Consider the following 19580-nt stretch of genomic DNA (forward strand, 5'->3'; position numbering starts at 1 on the left):
TACAACATAGCAAGACTCCCTGTCTATAAAAAAAATTTTTTTTAATTAGCTGGGGATAGTGGTGTGTGCCTGTAGTCCTACCTACACAGGAGGCTAAGGCAGGAGGATCACTTGAGGCCAGGAGTTAGAAGCTGCAGTGAACTATGATCTCACCACTGCATTCCAGCCTGGATGAGAGAGCAAGACTCTGTCTCAAAAAAACAAATATATATATATATATATATATATATATATATATATTCCTTCAACTCAATTTCTTCCCACTTTTATAAATTCAATTACTTTGCATGACAGCCAACAAGTCTAATATTAATAAAAGCTTTTACCTATCTACAGAATATTTTCACATATATTAACTATCTTGATCTTCACACTGACTGAACAGGTCATTCTTGGAGAGGTACGTGACATATAATTACCGTACAGAGATTACAGACACAGTCTTTCATGTTTTTGTTCGCATAATTTTGGACACATTAAGTTACCTTTTCAAAAGTTGGAAAATCTATGACATTTTCTAGTTAGTCCAAGATTAAGCTAGCAGTAAAGCATGATATTCACTGATTTAGCAAACAGAAGTAATGCTTTAATTTAAAAACTGCAAATGGACACAAAAATAATTAAAATCCAGTACTATACATATACTTTACTTCAGTTTCATCTAAACTTAATAAAATGGCTGAACCCACCCTTTATTTATTAGAATAAGTCAACTTAGCCCTTCAAATATTAAGTTAGCAGTTTTTTAACTTTTGGTTTCAGAACCCCTTTTTACTCTTAAAAAATTACTGCAGATTCCCAAAGAGCTTTTGTTTATGTGGATTATATCTACCTATATTTACTATATTAAAATTTAAAATAAAGAATTTTTTAAAATATTAATTCACCTAAACATAACAGTGTTTGTTAACATAAAGAACATTTTTATAACTTTTTCAAAACATAACATTTTAGTGGGAAATAACATTCTTTCACTTCTTTGCAAATCTCAGTGTTTGGCTTAATAGAATACACCTGTATTCTTAAACCTGCTTCTGCATTCAGTGCGCTGCGATACATTGTTTTTGCTTTAAGTATAAGAAATATGACTTCACACAAGTATGTAATTAGAAAAAGGAAAATTATGATTGGCACATTCACACAATTATTGATATTCTTCTTTGATATTACCAAAATCCGGTAAAGGTTATTTCTTAAAGGTTAAGTGCAATGTGGAATCTGAATATCAATGAACTTTTCTTTCTCTGTTTTACATTAAAATCCATTGGTCTATCTGGCACATTCAATGGATCTTTTAATTATGTGTGCATAACTTCTTAACATCATTCATTGGTCATGTAGAAATTATTGGTTCTCTGAATTATACAGATCTTCCAAATGTCAGCACATTTTATTACTTTAAAAAAAAAACAACAGCCAGGCACGGTGGCTCATGCCTATAATCTCAACACTTTGGGAGGCTGAGGGTGGTGGATCATGAGGTCAGGAGATGGAGACCATCCAGGCTAACACGGTGAAACCCTGTCTCTACTAAAAATACAAAAAATTAGCCGGGCATGGTGGCAGGCACCTGTAATCCCAGCTACTCTGGAGGCTGACGCAAGAGAATGGTGTGAACTGGGAAGCGGAGCTTGCAGTGAGCTGAGATCAAGCCACTGCACTCCAGTCTGGGCAACAGAGCAAGACTCCGTCTTAAAAAAACAAACAAACAAAAACCAAAACACATTCATTAATATCACCTCCAATCTCATCAGAAAAGTCTTTAAATATTGAGTAACTGTCAAGCCCATGTTTTCTATAAATCAAATTTCATCATTGACAACAACCAGTTGTTTTCCCTGAAGTGACAGGCTCACTTTATTCATTTCTGAGGAACTGTCTGCCCAGTACTCAAGTATTAACAACCAGTTTGTCTGTCATTCTTTCAAATAAAAATGGTGTTCCAAAAAACAGGGACTACTTCAACCTTGCAACTCAAAAATCACGAATACCTTTTCTTGAGATAATCATCGAGCAAGAACATTATATATGGTTCCCATTTTGCCCGCAGAATGTTAAAAAGATTCAAGGGTCAAGACCCAACAAAATAACTTTTACTGCTTCATCAAGGACATGGTGAAACTAGGTTTATTTATATATAAGTATATAATGAGAAAAATACAATGATTGCCCATACAATTTGGTACAATTCCTTGATTCATACTAAAATGTCAGCAGTTTTACTAATCTCTGCTTTTGCACCATCAGTGCTTTAGCAACACACACAAAAAGGCAAAGGATATCTTAGTATTATTATGAAAATAATTCTGACCTGACAGACAACCTTGAAGGAATCTCTGTCCTAGCAGGGGTCTGATCTTATTTGAGAACTACTGTATTAGGTAATTCAATTCCTGTTGTTGGTATAGAGACCTGGGGACTTAATATTATGCTAATCTAGAACATTCACTTATATGGTTGCCAACCTCATGACCAGTAACTGAAACAAAAGAAGGCTGTTTATAGATTCAATGGACAGCACTGATCTGTGATGGAACATTTTACCCATCGTCCCTAAGTCCTAAGATTGGGTCACAGAAGTTGGTTTTAATCAGTATTCTAGAGTAGTAATTGCTCCAGATCTACTTAGGCCTAGAGACTCAAGAAATTCCAAAGTGAGCTGATACACAGTCAGGTATTTCCCTTGATCAGTGACAGACTTACCTACTACAGCTTTCACTCCCATACTATCAATTCAGTATAGTAAGGCCTCTTAATCTGTACTCCCCTCCTAAGGTAATTTAAATAGTTCACTTGATTAATTATGGGTGACAAGTATTAATTATGGGTGACTTTCATTTTTGAGAAGAAAGCCCTTTAAAATGAGAAAAAAATCCCAAAGAAAATCTCTTCTAATTAATGAATTAAATTTAGTCATGGAAACTTACCTTAAGCAAGCAGTTTTTAAATTTGGTAAGAAAATCTTTTTTCCAATCACCAATTTCTCTGATTTTTTTTTAAAAGTTCCCACACAGGACAACTCTAAGTATATGAATAAGATTACCGCAATATTCGTTTGTCTTTTTCAGTGTACCAGAAAAGTGCTCCAAATGGATCAACGCTAACTTCATTATAGACCCACCAATTAAAGGCAAAATAATAGATACCTATTACAAAAGCCCTAAGACAAACAAAAATTAATTAGAAATATAATAAAAAGTAAAATAGAAGACAAAAAATAGCCACACATACATTCAAGATGCGATGAACCAAGTTAGAGGAAAGATACACATACAGAAAGGTAAGGAATTATTAATAGACAAGTTAACAAAACTTGCAGTCATGTTCTACAAATGGTCCATGAGAAACAAACTGTTTTGGGGACCTCCAATTTAGCAAAAGAGTCATTTTTTCGAGACAGAGTCTCGCTCTGTCAGCCAGGCTGGAGTGCAGTGGTGTGATCTCGGCTCACTGCAACCTCTGCCTCCCGGGTTCAAGTAACTCTCCTGCCTCAGCCTCCCGAGTAGCTGGGGTTACAAGCATGTGCCACCACGCCCAGCTAATCTTTGTATTTTTAGTAGAGATGGGGTTTCACCATGTTGGCAAAGCTGGTCTCAAACTGACCTCAGGTAATCCGCCCACCTCAGCCTCCCAAAGTTCTGGGATTACAGGCGTGAGCCACCGCGCCCAGCCACTAAATAGTTTTTAAAAGGCAAAGGAACAAATGACCTAAGATTTTAAAATACTGTATTGTACTATTCCTCAACTTGGTTCCTCCACTAAGGCTAGTCTCTTCACCATTTCCCAAATCATACGTGCAGTATGCTTTCCCCCCAAAATGCTTCCTTGGCCTAAAATACCCTCCTCTCCTCATGGATAGCTATCCAAGTCCAGTCACCTTTCAAGGTTTAAATCAAATCTAACTTCCTTCACAGATAGGTTTCCCTGACTAACCATACCTTCAGGGCCAAACCTAACTTCTAGACATCGGGGCTCCCTAATTTATTTCAGTTCACATGCCTGCACAACTCACTCTCTCAGCACACTCTCTCTCTCAAAAGAAACATGAAACCCATACAGATTAATGAAAAAAAAGAAGAAGAAGAAAAAAAGCAACCTAATAACCAGAGATTTGTTTTCAAATACCTGCTTGGGATCATTCACTATTAACTACAGGTTTGTCTTAGTCAGTATACACATTCAGTACTATGCTTCGGGGTCCCCAACCCCTGGGCCAAGGACTAGTCCAGGGCCGTGGCCTGTCTGGAACCAGTCTGCACGGCAGGAGGTGAGCAGTGGGCAGGTGAGCTTTACCACCTGAGCTCCGCCTCCTGTCAGACTGGCGGCAGCAACAGATTCTCTTAGGAGCACGAACCCTACTGTGAACTGCCATACGAGAGACCTAGGTTGCCCATTCCTTATGAGAATCTAATGCCCCCCGCCCTGGTCCATGAAAAAAATTGTCCTCCATGAAAATGATCCCTACTGCCAAAAAGGTTGCTGCTATACTTAAGTTAAAAAAAAAAAAAAAAAAAAGTAATCCCAGCACTTGGGAGGCTGAGGCAGGCGTATCACAAGGTCAGGAGATCGAGACCATCCTGGCTAACATGGTGAAACCCTGTCTCTACTAAAAATACAAAAAATTAGCCAGGCATGGTGGCACGCCCTATAGTCCCAGCAACTCAACTCAGAAGGCTGAGGCAGGAGAATCGCTTGAATCAGAGAGGTGAAGGTTACAGTGAGCCAAGATCAGGCCACTGCACTCCAGTAGCCTGGGCAACAGAGCGAGACTCTGTCTCAGGACAAAAAAAAAAAAAAAAAATACAAATTCTGAATCATTACATGTATATTCTATTTGCAAAGGTGGAAATACAGTCTAATTGATTTGCAAATATATGAAATAAGGAGCTGGAAAAAATTAAGTTAACCTTCAAATATGAGAAAACTCACCCCATTTTCCCTAATTATTCAAGTTAACTGGGATATTACTACAGTTCACCTTTTAAACCATGGATTAGGGGTTTTGTCTTTCCATTGGTATTTCCCTGTAAATTCTCATCCTCCACTACTTTGTAGTAGTTCAGGTCTTAATCAAGGACTAGTGGCCGGGCATGGTGGCTCACACCTGTAATCCCAGCACTTGGGAGGCTGAGGCAGGCTGATCACTTGAGGTGAAGAGTTGGAGAGCAGCCTGGCCAACATGGAAAAACCCCGTCTCTACTAAAAATACCAAAGAATAATTAGCCGGGTATGGTGGTGTACAACTGTAATCCCAGCTACTCGTGAAGTTTTGGCATGAGACTCGCTTGATCCCAGGAGGCAGAGGCTGCAGTGAGCTGTGATCACACCACTGCACTCCAGCTTGGGTGACAGAGTAAGACCCTGTCTCAAATGAAAAAAAAAAAAAAAAAAAATCAAAGACTAGTATCTAACATCTAAAACTAAACCAACTTCCTTGGTCCTTCACCACCCAGGGAAAGGAGACATTAATAGTTATGTTATCGATAATAACGTGAAGTTCAACTTTTTTCCTAGCCTTCACTAGGAAAATCAGTCACATTAAGAATACAGGCCAGGCACAGTGGCTAATGCCTATAACCCCAGGACTCTGGGAGACCAAGGCAGGAGGATTGCTTGAGCCCAGGAGTTCAAGACCAACCTAGGAAACAAAGTAGGACCCCATCTCTACAAAAAAAAATCTTCATTAGCCAGGCATGGTGACACACACCTATAGTCCCAGCTATTCAGGAAGCTGAGGTGGGAGGATCATCTGAGACTGGGAGGTCAAGGATGCAGTGAGCTGTGATCATGCCACTGCATTCCAGCCTGGGCAACAGAGCAAGACCCCGTCTCAAAAAAAAAAAAAGAATACACTATCTAAAAATTTTTCATGAAGGACTACTGAGCTACCTCACAAAGTTTGATTTTTAATGTAAGGACTATGTTAATATAAAAAGTTGTGGGCTGGGCATGATGGCTCATGCCTGTAATCCCAGCACTTTAGGAGGCCGAGACAGGTGAATCACCTGATGTCAGGAGTTCGAGATCAGCCTGGCCAACATGGTGAAATCCCGTCTCTACTAAAAATACAAAAATTAGCCGGGCATGCTGGTGGGTGCCTATAATCCCAGCTACCAGGAAGGTTGACGCAGGAGAATTGCTTGAACCCGGGAGGCAAAGGTTGCAGTGAGCCGAGATTGTACCACTGCACTCCAGTCTGGGTGACAGAGGAAGACTCTGTCTCAAACAATAAATAAATAAAATAAAATAAAATAAAGTGTTATAAACAATGACCTTTTTTGTCTTCCCCACTAATTATACTGCTCAGCTTTCTAGTTTAAATTTTTTTTTTTTGACAGAGTCTTGCTCTATCTTCCAGGCTGTAGTGCAGTGGCATGATCTCAGCTCACTACAGCCTCCACCTCCCAGGTTCAAGCAATTCTCCTGCCTCAGTCTCCCGAGTAGCTGGGATTACAGGCACTCACCACCATGCCCAGCTAATTTTTTTATTTTTAGTAGAGATGGGGTTTCACCATGTTGGCCTGGTTGGTCTCGAACTCCTGACATCAGGTGATCCACCTGTCTCGGCGTCAGCCTCCCCAAGTGCTGGGATTACCGGTGTGAGCCACCGCGCCTGGCCCCAGCTTTCTTTAATTCAAAATACTAACTTCTACCTCTAGCGTGAAATCAAGAGATCACAGTCTCATAAAAAAAAAAAAAACAAGGAAGAAAGTTCCTACTCAACTTTACTTATCTTCATTTTATTCTATTTTATCCACCCATTAGTATTGTCTAATCATAGTCCTAATCACTATTCAGAACTGCAACCTCCAAAATCTCAAATTCTGAAAATCTACTTTGACCTTGACCTCCTATCTTTTCACCCTCTCTCATGCCCTCACTTCTAACCTACTCTTCCTTCATTCTTATTACAACTCTCAGAGACGTCTGAACCACAGCAATTCCATCTTGAATAGGGGCTAGGTAAAATAAAGCTAAGACCTGCTGGGCTTCATTCCTAGCCGGTGAGGCATTCTAAGTCACAGGTTGAGATAGGAGGTTGGCACAAGATACAGGTCATAAAGACCCCGCTGACAAGACAGGTTGCAGTAAAGAAACTGGCCAGAACCCACCAAAACCAAGATGCTGACAAGAGTGTCCTCTGGTCGTCCTCACTGCTACACTCCCACCAGTGCCATGACAGTTTACAAATGCCACGGCAATGGCAGGAAGTTACCCTATATGGTCTAAAAAGGGGAGGCATGAATAATCCACCCCTTGTTTGGCATATCATCAAGAAATAACCACAAAAATGGGCAATCAGCAGCCCTCATGGCTGCTCTGCCTGTGGAACAGCCATACTTATATTCCTCTACTTTCTTAATAAACCTGCTTTCACTTTATAGACTCGCCCTAAATTCTTTCTTGCCCAAGAGAACCCTCTCTTGGGGTCTGGACTGGGACCCCTTTCCAGTAACACAACCTTTAATCTCTAAGCTTCCTCCTGATCTTTGCTTTCTTCCTCACTTTAATGCTCACACATTATTATTCAACTATTCAGCTAAGAATCTGTAGTCTGTTTTTTCTCTCATCCCACGTCTGTTTATTCAGAATTCTGAATAAATTCTACAGGTATTTTTGTCAGTTTCTGAGCAGTTAAGCATTACTGGCTAGTCAACCATGCTCACTGGCTCAACTACAAATGTGTGGTTTCCAAATCTCAAATAAGCCATCAACCCTGCATGACAATACTTGTATTCATCTTTAACTGACACTCTTTGTGATTTCCTCTTAGCAGCCTTGTAAAATGTTTCCACTTTTCTCAAACCTAATTCCTCCACCGTTATTTACATCTTCATGCCTCTTTTTCATGCTATTTTCTTTGCTTAAAATGTCCTTCCTTCCACTCTCCCACTGCTTATGACTCCTGTTCAGCCTGATTTCTCCTACGGAGCTCTCACGTCCAGCTCAAACAGCTCCTCCAAGAAGCCTTTCCTCCATGTAAATCATTACTTCCCTTTCTGTGCGAACACTGTCTCAAGAACATAATTCCTTATCATGGCACAGATACCACATTGCAATTTGTTTACATGCACCTCCCCCTTATCGTGGGCAAAGCATCCTATTCCCAGCATCTAGCAGTTTGTTACACAGTTTAAGCACTTAGAAACTACTCCCATATTAATTGATCTTCGAAGGAACTAGCCCTTCATCCCTTTCACCGAGTATTACACTTTAGATCCTGACAAGAAAGAGCTCTGCCCTGAGTCCCACTCTGGCCCTCCTCGGCCCACATGCTTCCACTGGGAAAGGAGCCCACGTAAACAGGGGTATGTGCCTATATACCTCCTTTTTTTTTTTTTTTTTTTTTGAGACAGAGTCTCACTGTCACCCAAGCTGGAGTGCATTGGCGCCATCGTGGCTCACTGCAACCTCCGCCTCCCAGCTTCAAGCGATTCTTCTGCTTCAGCCTCCCGAGTAGCCGGGATTACAGGGGTCTGCCAACATGCTCAGCTAATTTTTGTATTTTTAGTAGAGACGGGGTTTCACCATGTTGGCCTGGCTGATCTTGAACTCCTGATCTCAAGTGATCCACCGGCCTCGGCCACCCAAGATGCTGGGATTACAGGCGTGAGCCCCCATGCCTGGCCTACCTCCCCACTTTTAAATGACACTCCAGGTACCCAGAACTTTGCAATTTCTTGCCCAAACACTTTTAACTCAATTTCAGGGCCCACACAGGCCTCTTTCCTAGGTCTGTCCTTAGAATAGACTGTGCCACACTTGTGTACACCCTTGGGCCAAGGAGTACTTGTTTGGGGATGGGAGTACAAGAGCTTAGACCTTGTGCATGCATGCAAGGTGTTCACAGCATGTACATGAGACCTCTTTGTGGTGCCAGAAAGAGCCAGGGATGGGGGAAGGATGTTGGGCTTAACCACATTCTGCTGCAAAACTGTGAATTTATGAATTCTAAATTCCACAGATTTTAAATTTGAACCTTTCAAGTCATTATGAAGGTATATTTATCAAGAGAAAAGACTAGAATATAGTTAATGATTTGCTGGCCTGGTTTATAAGCTTTAAATATTTAGGCCTATTGTGGTAAATGAATGCTTATCCTGGATCTTACAAATGTTAGGGGCAGATCTCCTCTCACTCAGAGTGAAGTTAATGAGTTTTATCCATCAATTTTTATTAAACTAGGCCAGGCACAGTGGCTCACGCCTCTAATCTCTGTATTTTGGGAGGCTGAGGTGGTGGACTGCTTGAGCCCAGGAGATTGAGACCAGTGTGGACAACATGGCAAAACTCTGCCTCTACAAAAAAAAAAGCAAAGAAAAGAAAATTCGCCAGCCATGGTAGTAGTCCTAGCTACTCAGGAGGCTGAGGTGAGAGGATTGCTTGAGCCCAGGATGCAGAAGTTGCAGTGAACCAAGATTTCGCCACTACATTCCAGTCTGGGCAACAGACAGAGACCCTGTCTCAAAGAAAAAAAAAAAAAAAGAAAGATTATTAAACTAGCAAAATAGATCTAAGAAGGCATAAAAATAGAATCAGGAATAAAGAGAACATTTCAAGTAATTTTCCAATTTCAATAACTAGCTAAATATTAAATGACTGATTGAGGATTTAAACTTTCAAGTCCATGTTTTTGTTTTTGCCCTCCTACCACTCTGACTCTCCAAAAGCAGCCAGTTTACTAATTAATAAATTAAGTATTATACAGATGTCCCAATACCAAGTATAATCTCAAATACTATTTCTAAATATTGAAAACTTCATGCCTAGAATGGTATCAAACTGTTTCATGGATCCTAAAAGTCAACTGGTGTCCTACTGAAAGAATTGGTCTTCCTTTCCATTTATCCTGTGAGAACTAGTTTCCTGTAATATATATTAAGATAAAATTTTCAGTTAAAAAATTTAAATATACTCTCATGTATAACATCTAGTTCACCTGTTCTTCTCTAGGTTCTCATCATTTCTGTAGTTTAACTAAATATGAATCATACTGAGAACAAGGCAATCATGATGGACTTTTCTTGAAGACAGTCCAATACAAAGCTGTAGACAAAAAAATCTCAACATGGCCCAGGTGCGGTGGCTCACGCCTGTAATCCTAGCATGAGATTTTGGGAGGCTGAGGCGGGCAGATCACTTGAGGTCAGGAGTTCGAGACCAGCCTGGCCAACATGGTGAAATCCTGTCTCTACTAAAAATACAAAACTTAGCCAGGTATGGTGGTGGGCACCTGTAATCCCAACTACTCAGGAGGCTGAGGCAGGAGAATCAGTTGAACCTCGGAGGAGGAGGTTGCAGTGAGCCGAGATCACGCCACTGTACTCCAACCAAGGTGACAGAGTAAGACTCCGTCTCAAAAAACAAACAAACAACAACAAAAAAACCCACAACATATTGGACAGGAAAGTTACTGGAAACCAAACTGAAAGCACTCTATACTCTAATACTGTAAAAAACCATGGACCATGAAATCTTGTTCCAATCACCTTGCCTCAAAGGAGATACAACATAGATGGGAAAAATACACAATAAAGGTAATTAAAACAAATACGGGGACAGAGAGAGAACAAATGAAAAGGAGAAATAGAAGACAAACTAAAAAAATAAACTAAATTCTACAGTACTAAAACTAGAAAGTATTCTCAAAATTTTGAAAATTAATACAATTATAGCTATCTTCACTTAGTTCTTCAACATTTACTTACAACTTACGACATGCCAACTTCTATGCTAGGTGCTGGTGATACATGCTAAGTACTAGGTTAGGTGCTAGCAATATATGAGACAAAACATCTAGCCCTAAACAGTAATAAAGCAGAGCAATAGCTACTCAGGTGAAGGTACTTCAGAATCATAAGCAAGAAAACAACTCTGCCTGGGGACTTCACAAGGTATTAAAGGAAGAGCAGGAATTGGTTAGTCAAAGAAAAGGGTAAGCATAGTCTAGAGCAGGAGTCCCTAATCCCTGGGCCATCGATTGGGTCCATGCCTTGTTAGGAAAGCCACACAGCAGGAGATGAGTGGTGGGCCAGCAAGCATTACTGCCTGAGCTCCGCCTCCTGTCAGATCAGCGAAGGCATTAGATTCTCACAAACCCTATTGTGAACTGCACATGTGAGGGATCTAGGTTGCATGCTCCTCATAAGAATATAAAGGCTGATGATCTGAGGTGAAACAGTTTCATCCTGAAACCATCTCCCCTCAGCCTTAGTCCATGTAAAAATTGTCTTCCATGAAACCAGTTCCTGGTGCCAAAAAGGTTGGGGACCACTGCTCTAGAGGAAAATAATTCTAATGATAATAATATAAATAAAACAATAAAGAGCTAACATTATTGGACACTTTCTATACGTTAAGCATTGTACATACATTATTCTATTTGATTCTCATAATAATCCTGTGACTTTTATCCCACTTACAAATTAAGTAACTTACTAAAGATCATACAGCTATATAGAGGTGACACTAACAGAGATCATACAAAACTAAGCTATAGGCCAGGCTCAGTGGCTCATGCCTGTAATGCCAGCCACTTTGGGAAGCTGAGGTGGGAGGATCACTTGAGCCCAGGAATTCAAGACCAGCCTGCGCAAAAAAGTGATACCTGTCCTCTACAAAAAAAATTTTAAAAATTAGCCAAGTGCAGTAGCACATGCCTGCAGTCCCAGCTGCTTGGGAAGCTGAGGTGGGAGGATTGCTTAAGCCCAGGAGTTTGACGTTGCAGTGGGCTGAGATTGTGCCACTGCAGTCTAGCCTGGGTGACAAAGTGAGATCCTGCCTCAAAAACAAATGAACAAAAAAACTAAGCTGTGAACTATCATGATTTACTTGAGGAACCATAAGTAGCTAGATATAGTATAGCACAAGATAATAATAATGACAGCAAACAGGACTGGGGATATAGTGGGTCAACAAAACAGAAAATAGACATATCTGTCCCTGTCTTAGTAGAGATAATCCTTCCCCACCAGGAAGGAAACATTATCTCCCATCTTATAAATGTAGGAACTGTAATTTGGAGATGTTACGTTCACAATAAGTAGCACAGATAGAACTGAACCCAAGTCTATCTAACATAAGGTCCAAACTCATTCTACTTTACTACACATGGCTCTATTATTCAATCATTCAACAGAAATACAGCAAGAACCTACTGTTTGTCAAGCACTGCCCTAGGAATACAGAGACAAAAGATAAGAGTCCCTGGCTTCAGGAAACTCAAAGGCTAGTCAATAGAGTCAAGCAAAGAGTCAGGCTGGTTCACACCTGTAATTCCAGCACTTTGGGAGGCTGAGGTGGGTGGATCGCTTGAGACCAGCCTGGGCAACATAGTGAAACTGCATCGCTACAAAAACCACAAAAATTAGTCAGGCGTGATAGTGCGTGTCTGTGGTCCCAGGTACTTGGGAGGCTAAGGTGGGAGAATAGCTTGAGCCCGGGAGGTGAAGGCTGCAGTGAGCGGTAATCATGCCCCTGCACTACAGCCTGGGCAACAGAGCAAGACCCTGTCTCCAAAAAAAACCAAAAAAACAAACAAACAAAAAAAACAGGAGGTGACTTCTGAAGTCCCTTCAAACCCAAGATTCTAAAGGAAAAGAAAGGCTGTAACAAGCATATCACAATTACCAAGTGTTCCAAGTATAGTTCTCTATAATTATCTAGTGGGTTTGGATCATAAATAATAATTCCAAATACTGTTCTGATACTATTAACAATTTTCTCAGTACTTAAAACCCTCCCTAAGACATCCATATTTTCAACCATTTGGGTAATACGAATTGCACGTTTTTAAAATTTTAGGAGTATGAAATTAACTACAATGTCACAAATTCCTTAAAAACTCACAGCAAGTAATATTCAAAACTGGCTCCAGAACTAAACAACATCTTAAACAGGAAAACAATTATTTCTACTTCACTGTCACCAAGCCCTACAACTGGTAAGTAACAATAAAGAAAAAAGATTTCAATCCACTGAAGTAGGAAAATGCCCTATAGCGGTACAGAAGGGCTGGCCCATCATTCCAGATCTCTAAATAGCTTCCCTCTTCCTTCCCATTAGTTAAAGAGGATTGATGTCATGTTACAAGTTCTTACAGAGATTATTTGATTCAAAAAGCTACTCAATGAAATTCAGGATTCATCTCTGAATACAGTAAATCCCAAGTCAGTGAACAGACTTCAAAATTGTGAGGCAGAGTCAGTAAACAGTGTCGTGAAGAAGTTAGCTCTTCACTTGCAGAGTCTGGGTGCAAAACGGCAACACCAGAGTCATTAAATTAATCAATTTTCTTAGTCTTAATAAACATTTAAGGTGAAAAAACTTATATAATAAGGTTCCTGGCCAGGCACGGTGGCTCACGCCTGTAATCCCAGCACTTTGGGAGGCCGAGGTAGGCGGATCACGAGGTCAGGAGATCGAGACCATCCTGGCTAACATGGTGAAACCCCGTCTCTACTAAAAAAAATACAAAAAATCAGCCAGGCGTGGTGGTGGGTGCCTGTAGCCCCAGCTACTCAGGAGCCTGAGGCAGGAGAACGGCATGAACCCAGGAGGTGGAGCTTGCAGTGAGCCAAGATCAAGCCACTGTACTCCAGCTTGGGTGCAGAGCGAGACTCCGTTTCAAAAAAAAAAAAAGTTCCTATAACAAAAGTACATGTTACATCTAAAAGCAATAATATAAGACTAGCAGAGCAAAAATGTAATTAAAAGTATATAAACAGCCAGGCATTGTGGTGCACGTGCCTGCGGTCCCAGCTACTCAGGTGTCTAGGGTGGGAGGATGGCCTGAGCCCAGGAGTTTGAAGCCACAGTGCACTATGATCACATATTCCAGCCTGGGCAACATAGCAAGACCCCATCTTGAAAAAAAAAAAGTATACAAACATATTTTTACTGGTGGCCAGAGACCTAATTTGCCCTCCTCCCTGAAACAACTGGGGGGGAAAAAAGACAAAATACATAAAACATTTTTCAAGACATTGTACATCAGGCAACAAAAGACAGTGATCCCCAATAGATGGGAAACAAGCATGAATCCAATAACTGCTCCAGCATTACAGCCTTGAAAGAGTTTCCAGGCCACAGAACAGGAAGAGGGGAATCCAGACAGAGCACAATGGAGTGAGCTGAGGAGACAGAACTGAGTCTGGAGACAGCAAGGTAGCTAAAGGTGACAGCAAGGTAGCTAAAGTACACAGGGCAGAGTACTTAAGAGAGCTGCACAGTGAGAAAGATCTGCAAAGGGTATCCCTCAAGTCTGAGTACTTATCAGAATGTAAGTGTGAGGAAACAACCCAAAGATAGTGAAAGAACCACCAAAAAGATTGAGAGCGAACACCACCAAGTAGGTCCTGTTCCCACCAGCTAGAGTATTCGGAGGGGTTTTGCCTCAACAGTGTGACAAAGTGGTACTGCCTAACAAATCTTAAAAGCATGTCCCCAAAAGATCAAACTGTTTTCAGGTAACTTAATGCATCCCAGAACAAAGCTCAAGATTTTTGTATTTAATGGAATACAAAAATATCCAGCACCAAACAAGTTAAAATTTCAAATGTCTGGCATCAAATAAAAAAAAAAAAAAATCACCAGGCATGCAAAAGAAAACAGAATCCATAACGGGGAGAAATATCAATCAACCAAAACCAACCCCAAAATGACACAGACAGAATTAGCAGACATAGACATTAAGCCAATTATAACTGTATTCCATATGTTCAAGAAGCTACAGAAAAGACAGAGCAGGAAAAACATAGACATGGAAGATACAAGACAATTTCTAGAGATGAAGCTATATGAAATGAAAAATACAGTGGGTGGGATCAAGAGCAGACTAAACATTGTAGAAGAAAAGATTAATAAGTTTGGAGACATCACAACAGACTATTCAAAATGAAACAAAGAAGACTGAAAGAAAATTGAATTAAACATCAGTAAGTTTTAAGACAACATCAAAGCGACTAGTATATATGTAATTGGACTTTCAAAAGGGTGAAGAGGTCATATATATATATTTGTAGTGATAATGACTGAAACTTTTCTAAATTTGATAAAAACTACAAACCCACAGATCCAAGACACTCATCGAATTCCAAGCACAAGAAACATGGAAAATATATATATAGTTTCATTTACAAAGGGTTCTTGCTCACAAATTCTGTAACTAAATGTACTGTAGAAATTAGACTAGGCCTAACTTTTACATTTATTAGGTACAGAGTTACAACAACAACTGACACTTTATAATAAAGTACATTAAAGCATACATTAATCTAAGTAAAGTGCTTAACAGAAATCCTAATGACTTCAAAATTAGCAAAATACAGCTTTTAAAACAACGTATATTTTGTTGTCCTATCAGTTAAATAATTTAAGATAAATTTGTGTTGATCTTATTTTAGCAAATTATTCAAACAAAGCAAAAGTATGCTTTTTTTCTTTTCTTTTCCTTTAATTTATATAGGTCATTTACAACAGAATTAGGACACCAAAAAAAAAAAAAAATCTAAAGAAACTGAGAGGTGGAACTGAAAATACAGAAGCAGATTTGTGGTTTGGAAAGGAGCTAGCCCTCATGAAAAACAGCAACCTGGCAACCACTATTTTGGAATACCATCATTTTCAAAATATACATATATTTTTTAAGCATAAAACTGCATTCGAAGTGGAAACAAACTTATGTATTTGTTTTTAGCACCTCAGTTAAGTATTTAGGATGCAAAAAAAACCCCAAATTTTTTTGGAAAAAGAATCGTTCAAATAAAATTAAAGTGGAAAACTAAAGTAATATATTTCCCTATTTTTGTGAACACACTTTTTTTTTAGCACACAAATTCAAAATTTTCTGTTTAAAAATAAGCACATAAAGAGACATAGGGGAACAAGTTCTGAATATCTAGTGTAATGGCTACCCTTTCTGCCATGTAGTTTCCCCAAAACAGAAGTCAGTTTATTATCCTACCATTTTGCTTAGGAAATAGTTAGATATTTTGTGGATAAAAAATAATTCCATTACACAGCTGTCAAAAATATATTTACTAACCCTGGAAATAATGTTTATGCTCTTTTTTCCTTTCTTAAGGAAAACATATATACATATTCAGATAGCATACATATTTCTTTGGGTGCCTATGAAAATAAAACACTGGTTGAAAATGTATAATAGTACAATACTTCCCTGTTGGATCAACACGTACATGAAAAACAGCCCACAAATCTCTTTGAGCACATAGAGAAGTTAACGAGAGAGCAATTTTTTATAGATTTGACTTCTACCGTCTTAAACATAAAAATCTAAATCAATAAAATACAAACTTGATAAGGTTATCAGAGCAGTAAGGCAGACTTATTCTCTAATAACAACTATTTATTAATAACACACCAATTTCCCATACATATAAAAGTTCCAAACTACCTCTTCCAATCAGATTCTATTAAAGAGAAATAAGCCTAAGTACGCATTACTTTGAGCACAACTGAAAAATTCAGTTTGATAAACTACATTAGCGTACTTAGAATGCACGTATGCTACAATATCTGTAATTGGATAAAAACCGAGTTTTAATTTTACTAATCCAGCTACCAATACACTTTCACTATTCAATTTCCATCTCAAAAGCATACTTTCCTACTTAGTACAAACCCAATATTATAAACACAAAAGACAAAGATTTGCCCAGTAAGTCGTTATCTAATTGTTATTAAGACTTGATACTTGCATTTCAAAACCTGTAAGAATACCTTAAAATGATCCCTAAAATATTAAGCAACCTAATAATTCACACAATAAATCATCTCATCAAGCTTTAGTTATTACAGGCATTTAAATTACTTACTACAGCAAGAGTCCTCACCAATCAGAACTGTTTCAAATTTTCTCTTCTGAAATCTGCTATTACTTAACGAGTTTCAAATTTTGAGCCACTTATTTCTAGATATAAAGGTTAATAAGAAATATTTCTGCATCAAATGCACGTAACTTCACAGTAAAGTCTTTTTTCCTATCTTAGGAAACCAGATTCTCATTCTCTCTCTTATTTTACCAAATTATCAAAGAAGACACAACGTGGCTTGGATTTCAGTACTGAAGACAAGTGACGATACATGGTTGACAGAATGAAAAACTAAAGTATCACAATTTTAACAGGTAGAATTCCTAGGTTGTGATAATGGGCTGAGCGCATAACATTATCATTCCTTTCAAGATCTAATTCTTAAACCACCTGAATTTTTCTGGCCAATGAAGCAAATCAGGGGCTTAAAACATCGTGTCTCAAAGTTCACCGTATGGTATTTCTCAAAGAAAACAAGTTACCTAGGAAAGAAGGAAGAACTTACATTTGGAGCATGACCTGGTTCAGGAACACCCCATCCACCAAAGCCACATATTCATCAAGGTTGGTCCCATTTCCTGCAGTCAGAGGTCCAAACGTTTTAACCTAGAACAGAAGGATCACCACGACATGAACGCCCACCTCCATCTCTGCAGCCACAAATAATGCAGCAAAATATACAATAAAGGACACCCCACTTACCCAAGTGACCAAGGGGCTGCTCATGAACTGCTCCAGAAGGGGAGTAAAAATTTCGTTCTCCATTTTACAGAGTATGTATTTGAAAAAAGGAACTACCACAAAAATACGCCTAGGGAATTGGTCACTAAACGTGTAAGTAAGTAGAAATCAATGAAAGTCCATTTCGGCAAGGGAGGAAAATCCCATCGTGGAGGAGGGGGGCACTCTCCCTCCTCAAAAAACACCCCAGAGGGAAACAAGCCGAAATCCCAAGAAGTGGCTTCGACGACCGACACCACGAGCAGCAGCCTGCGCTGGAAATGTCTGTACCGGGCGAGGAGGGGCAGAGAAAAGGCATCTGGAGGAGGAGGAAGGGAAAGGGGGCTGGAGCCCAAGACAAAAAGCCCGTCAAGGTTGTCCAGCTCCTGGAGGAGCCAGACCAGCGAAACTGCTCCCAATGAATTAATCCCAACGTGGGCTAAATGAAATACGTTAGACAGAGACCACGTTAAGGATTCCGAGGGGCCGCCAGACTCGACCTCGGCATTCCGACCTCTACACGTTCCACCCAACGATGGGCATGGAGCCGCTTTCGACCCGCGGAGCCTCCACTGCCCGCAGCCCCTCAGCACCAACAGGCAGGGCTCACCCCTTCCCCCCGAACAGACACCATCCCTCCGCCGCCCAGCCCCCTTGCCTCCAGCCCCCTTCCCCTCCCGGGGGTGGGGGCTTGAATGTGTGTCCCTAACCCCCCAGTTTCCTAAGCCCTGCCAGCCTTTTCAGCGCTTCTCTGGGAATCCCTGGCACAAAATCACCGCCGCGCTCCAGCCTCCTCCGCCCTCTATGGAGAAGCCGGAGTAACGGCCTCAGAACCGCAGTGCCGCATCACACCCCACCCCTCGCCGCCCGCCAGAGCCGCCCGCCAATGCCGGAGGCCGCCGTCAAAGGGAGCGCGCAGCTTCCTCCGCGCCGATATCCTTCCGCCGACTCCCCGCCCCTCCCGCGCAGCTGCCTCTGGATTGTGGGAGAAGAAAACCGCTGCATGAGCGCGCTCCCGAGCGAGCGCGCCCCCGGGCTAGCCCCGCCGCCGCCCAGATCCTGGCGGCGGGCGCGGTCGTGGACGCGCTTTTGCTGCAGCTGCTGGGGAGACACCCCGCTCCTCGCTTGCGCCCAGGACGGTTGCCAGGGTTTGGGGGGCGGGGACAGGGAAGGCAAAGCAAGGGGTCTGTCTGCTCGCTCGCTCGCTCATGCCTAATTATGGTTTATTTCCTCCCCGAGTGCCTTCCTTGATATGTGAAGGAAAGGGAAAGAAATCCTCTTTTAAACGTGAGGGTTGCAGACAACCTTTTTCGGACAATTTGATGTGTTCTGTAAAGCATGCCTTCCCCCCAGCAAAATGGAATAGGAAAACTCACTGCAGCAAATGGCAGAGGGACTTGAGCCGCAACTTGGTGGGTTTTTTCTCCTTCTTTTTTTTTCTTCCAAATCCAGTCCACTAACGCATGAATGTTCTTCAGAGTTGCAAGTGACATATAGTAAGATTTTTTAAAAACCAGAGCTGTCTGTCAGCACGTTGGTATTCCCTGACTGGAGCAAACGTGACATAGACATTGTTTTTTGGTTTTGTTTTGTTTTTTTCTATTTGGCCATTGAGGGGTCGGGGTGGGGGGGAATCCCAAGCAAAATCAAGAACTACAAAGAAGAAACATTTGGAAGTCATCCAAGTTGGGTGACAAATACACAGATTACATATTTGTCATAAATCTCCATGCCATGCACGACTGGAACCTCGACATAATTTTAAGTTCCCTGGCAAAATCAAATGTTACTCCTCATTTAAAAGGAAAATAAAGACTTTTTTTCCCGGGGTAAAATGGGCATGTAGAATACAATCTTTTTTGAGAAAAGATAATATAGTTTTATAATGTGTGCTATGTTTACATTACATAAATATTTACATAGAGTATATATTTTAAATTAGCAGTAAAAATGTTTCTGTCATCACACAATTAAGAAACAGCACGATTTCTTTCTTTTTTTTTTTTTTGAGACGGAGTCTCGCTC

The 19580-nt window shown here is 40.5% G+C and overlaps 1 protein-coding gene across 10 annotated transcripts in view; it reads right to left on the reverse strand.

The window, feature by feature from the left end:
• The window catches only part of CCDC88A (coiled-coil domain containing 88A), a 139469-nt gene extending 120412 nt beyond the window's left edge, over positions 1-19057 (reverse strand). For 9 of the 10 annotated variants that reach the window (XR_004443936.1, XR_004443931.1, XR_004443932.1 and 6 more), the window contains exons 1-2: positions 17538-18378; positions 17341-17441 (exon numbers count right to left, since the gene is read on the reverse strand). Coding sequence is in view for 3 of the 10 variants with exons in the window: in XM_033239064.1 (XP_033094955.1) it covers positions 17341-17441; positions 17538-17600 (164 nt within the window). In the remaining 7 variants the exon portion in view is untranslated. Of the gene's footprint in view, positions 1-17340; positions 17442-17537 lie in introns of all 10 variants that reach the window. The other variant, XM_033239061.1, reaches the window with a different exon arrangement.
• Positions 19058-19580: the final 523 nt, after the last annotated feature.

The sequence above is a fragment of the Trachypithecus francoisi genome, unplaced genomic scaffold (genome assembly GCF_009764315.1).
Source record: "Trachypithecus francoisi isolate TF-2019V2 unplaced genomic scaffold, Tfra_2.0 Lachesis_group17, whole genome shotgun sequence".
NCBI classification, from domain to species: Eukaryota; Metazoa; Chordata; class Mammalia; order Primates; family Cercopithecidae; genus Trachypithecus; species Trachypithecus francoisi.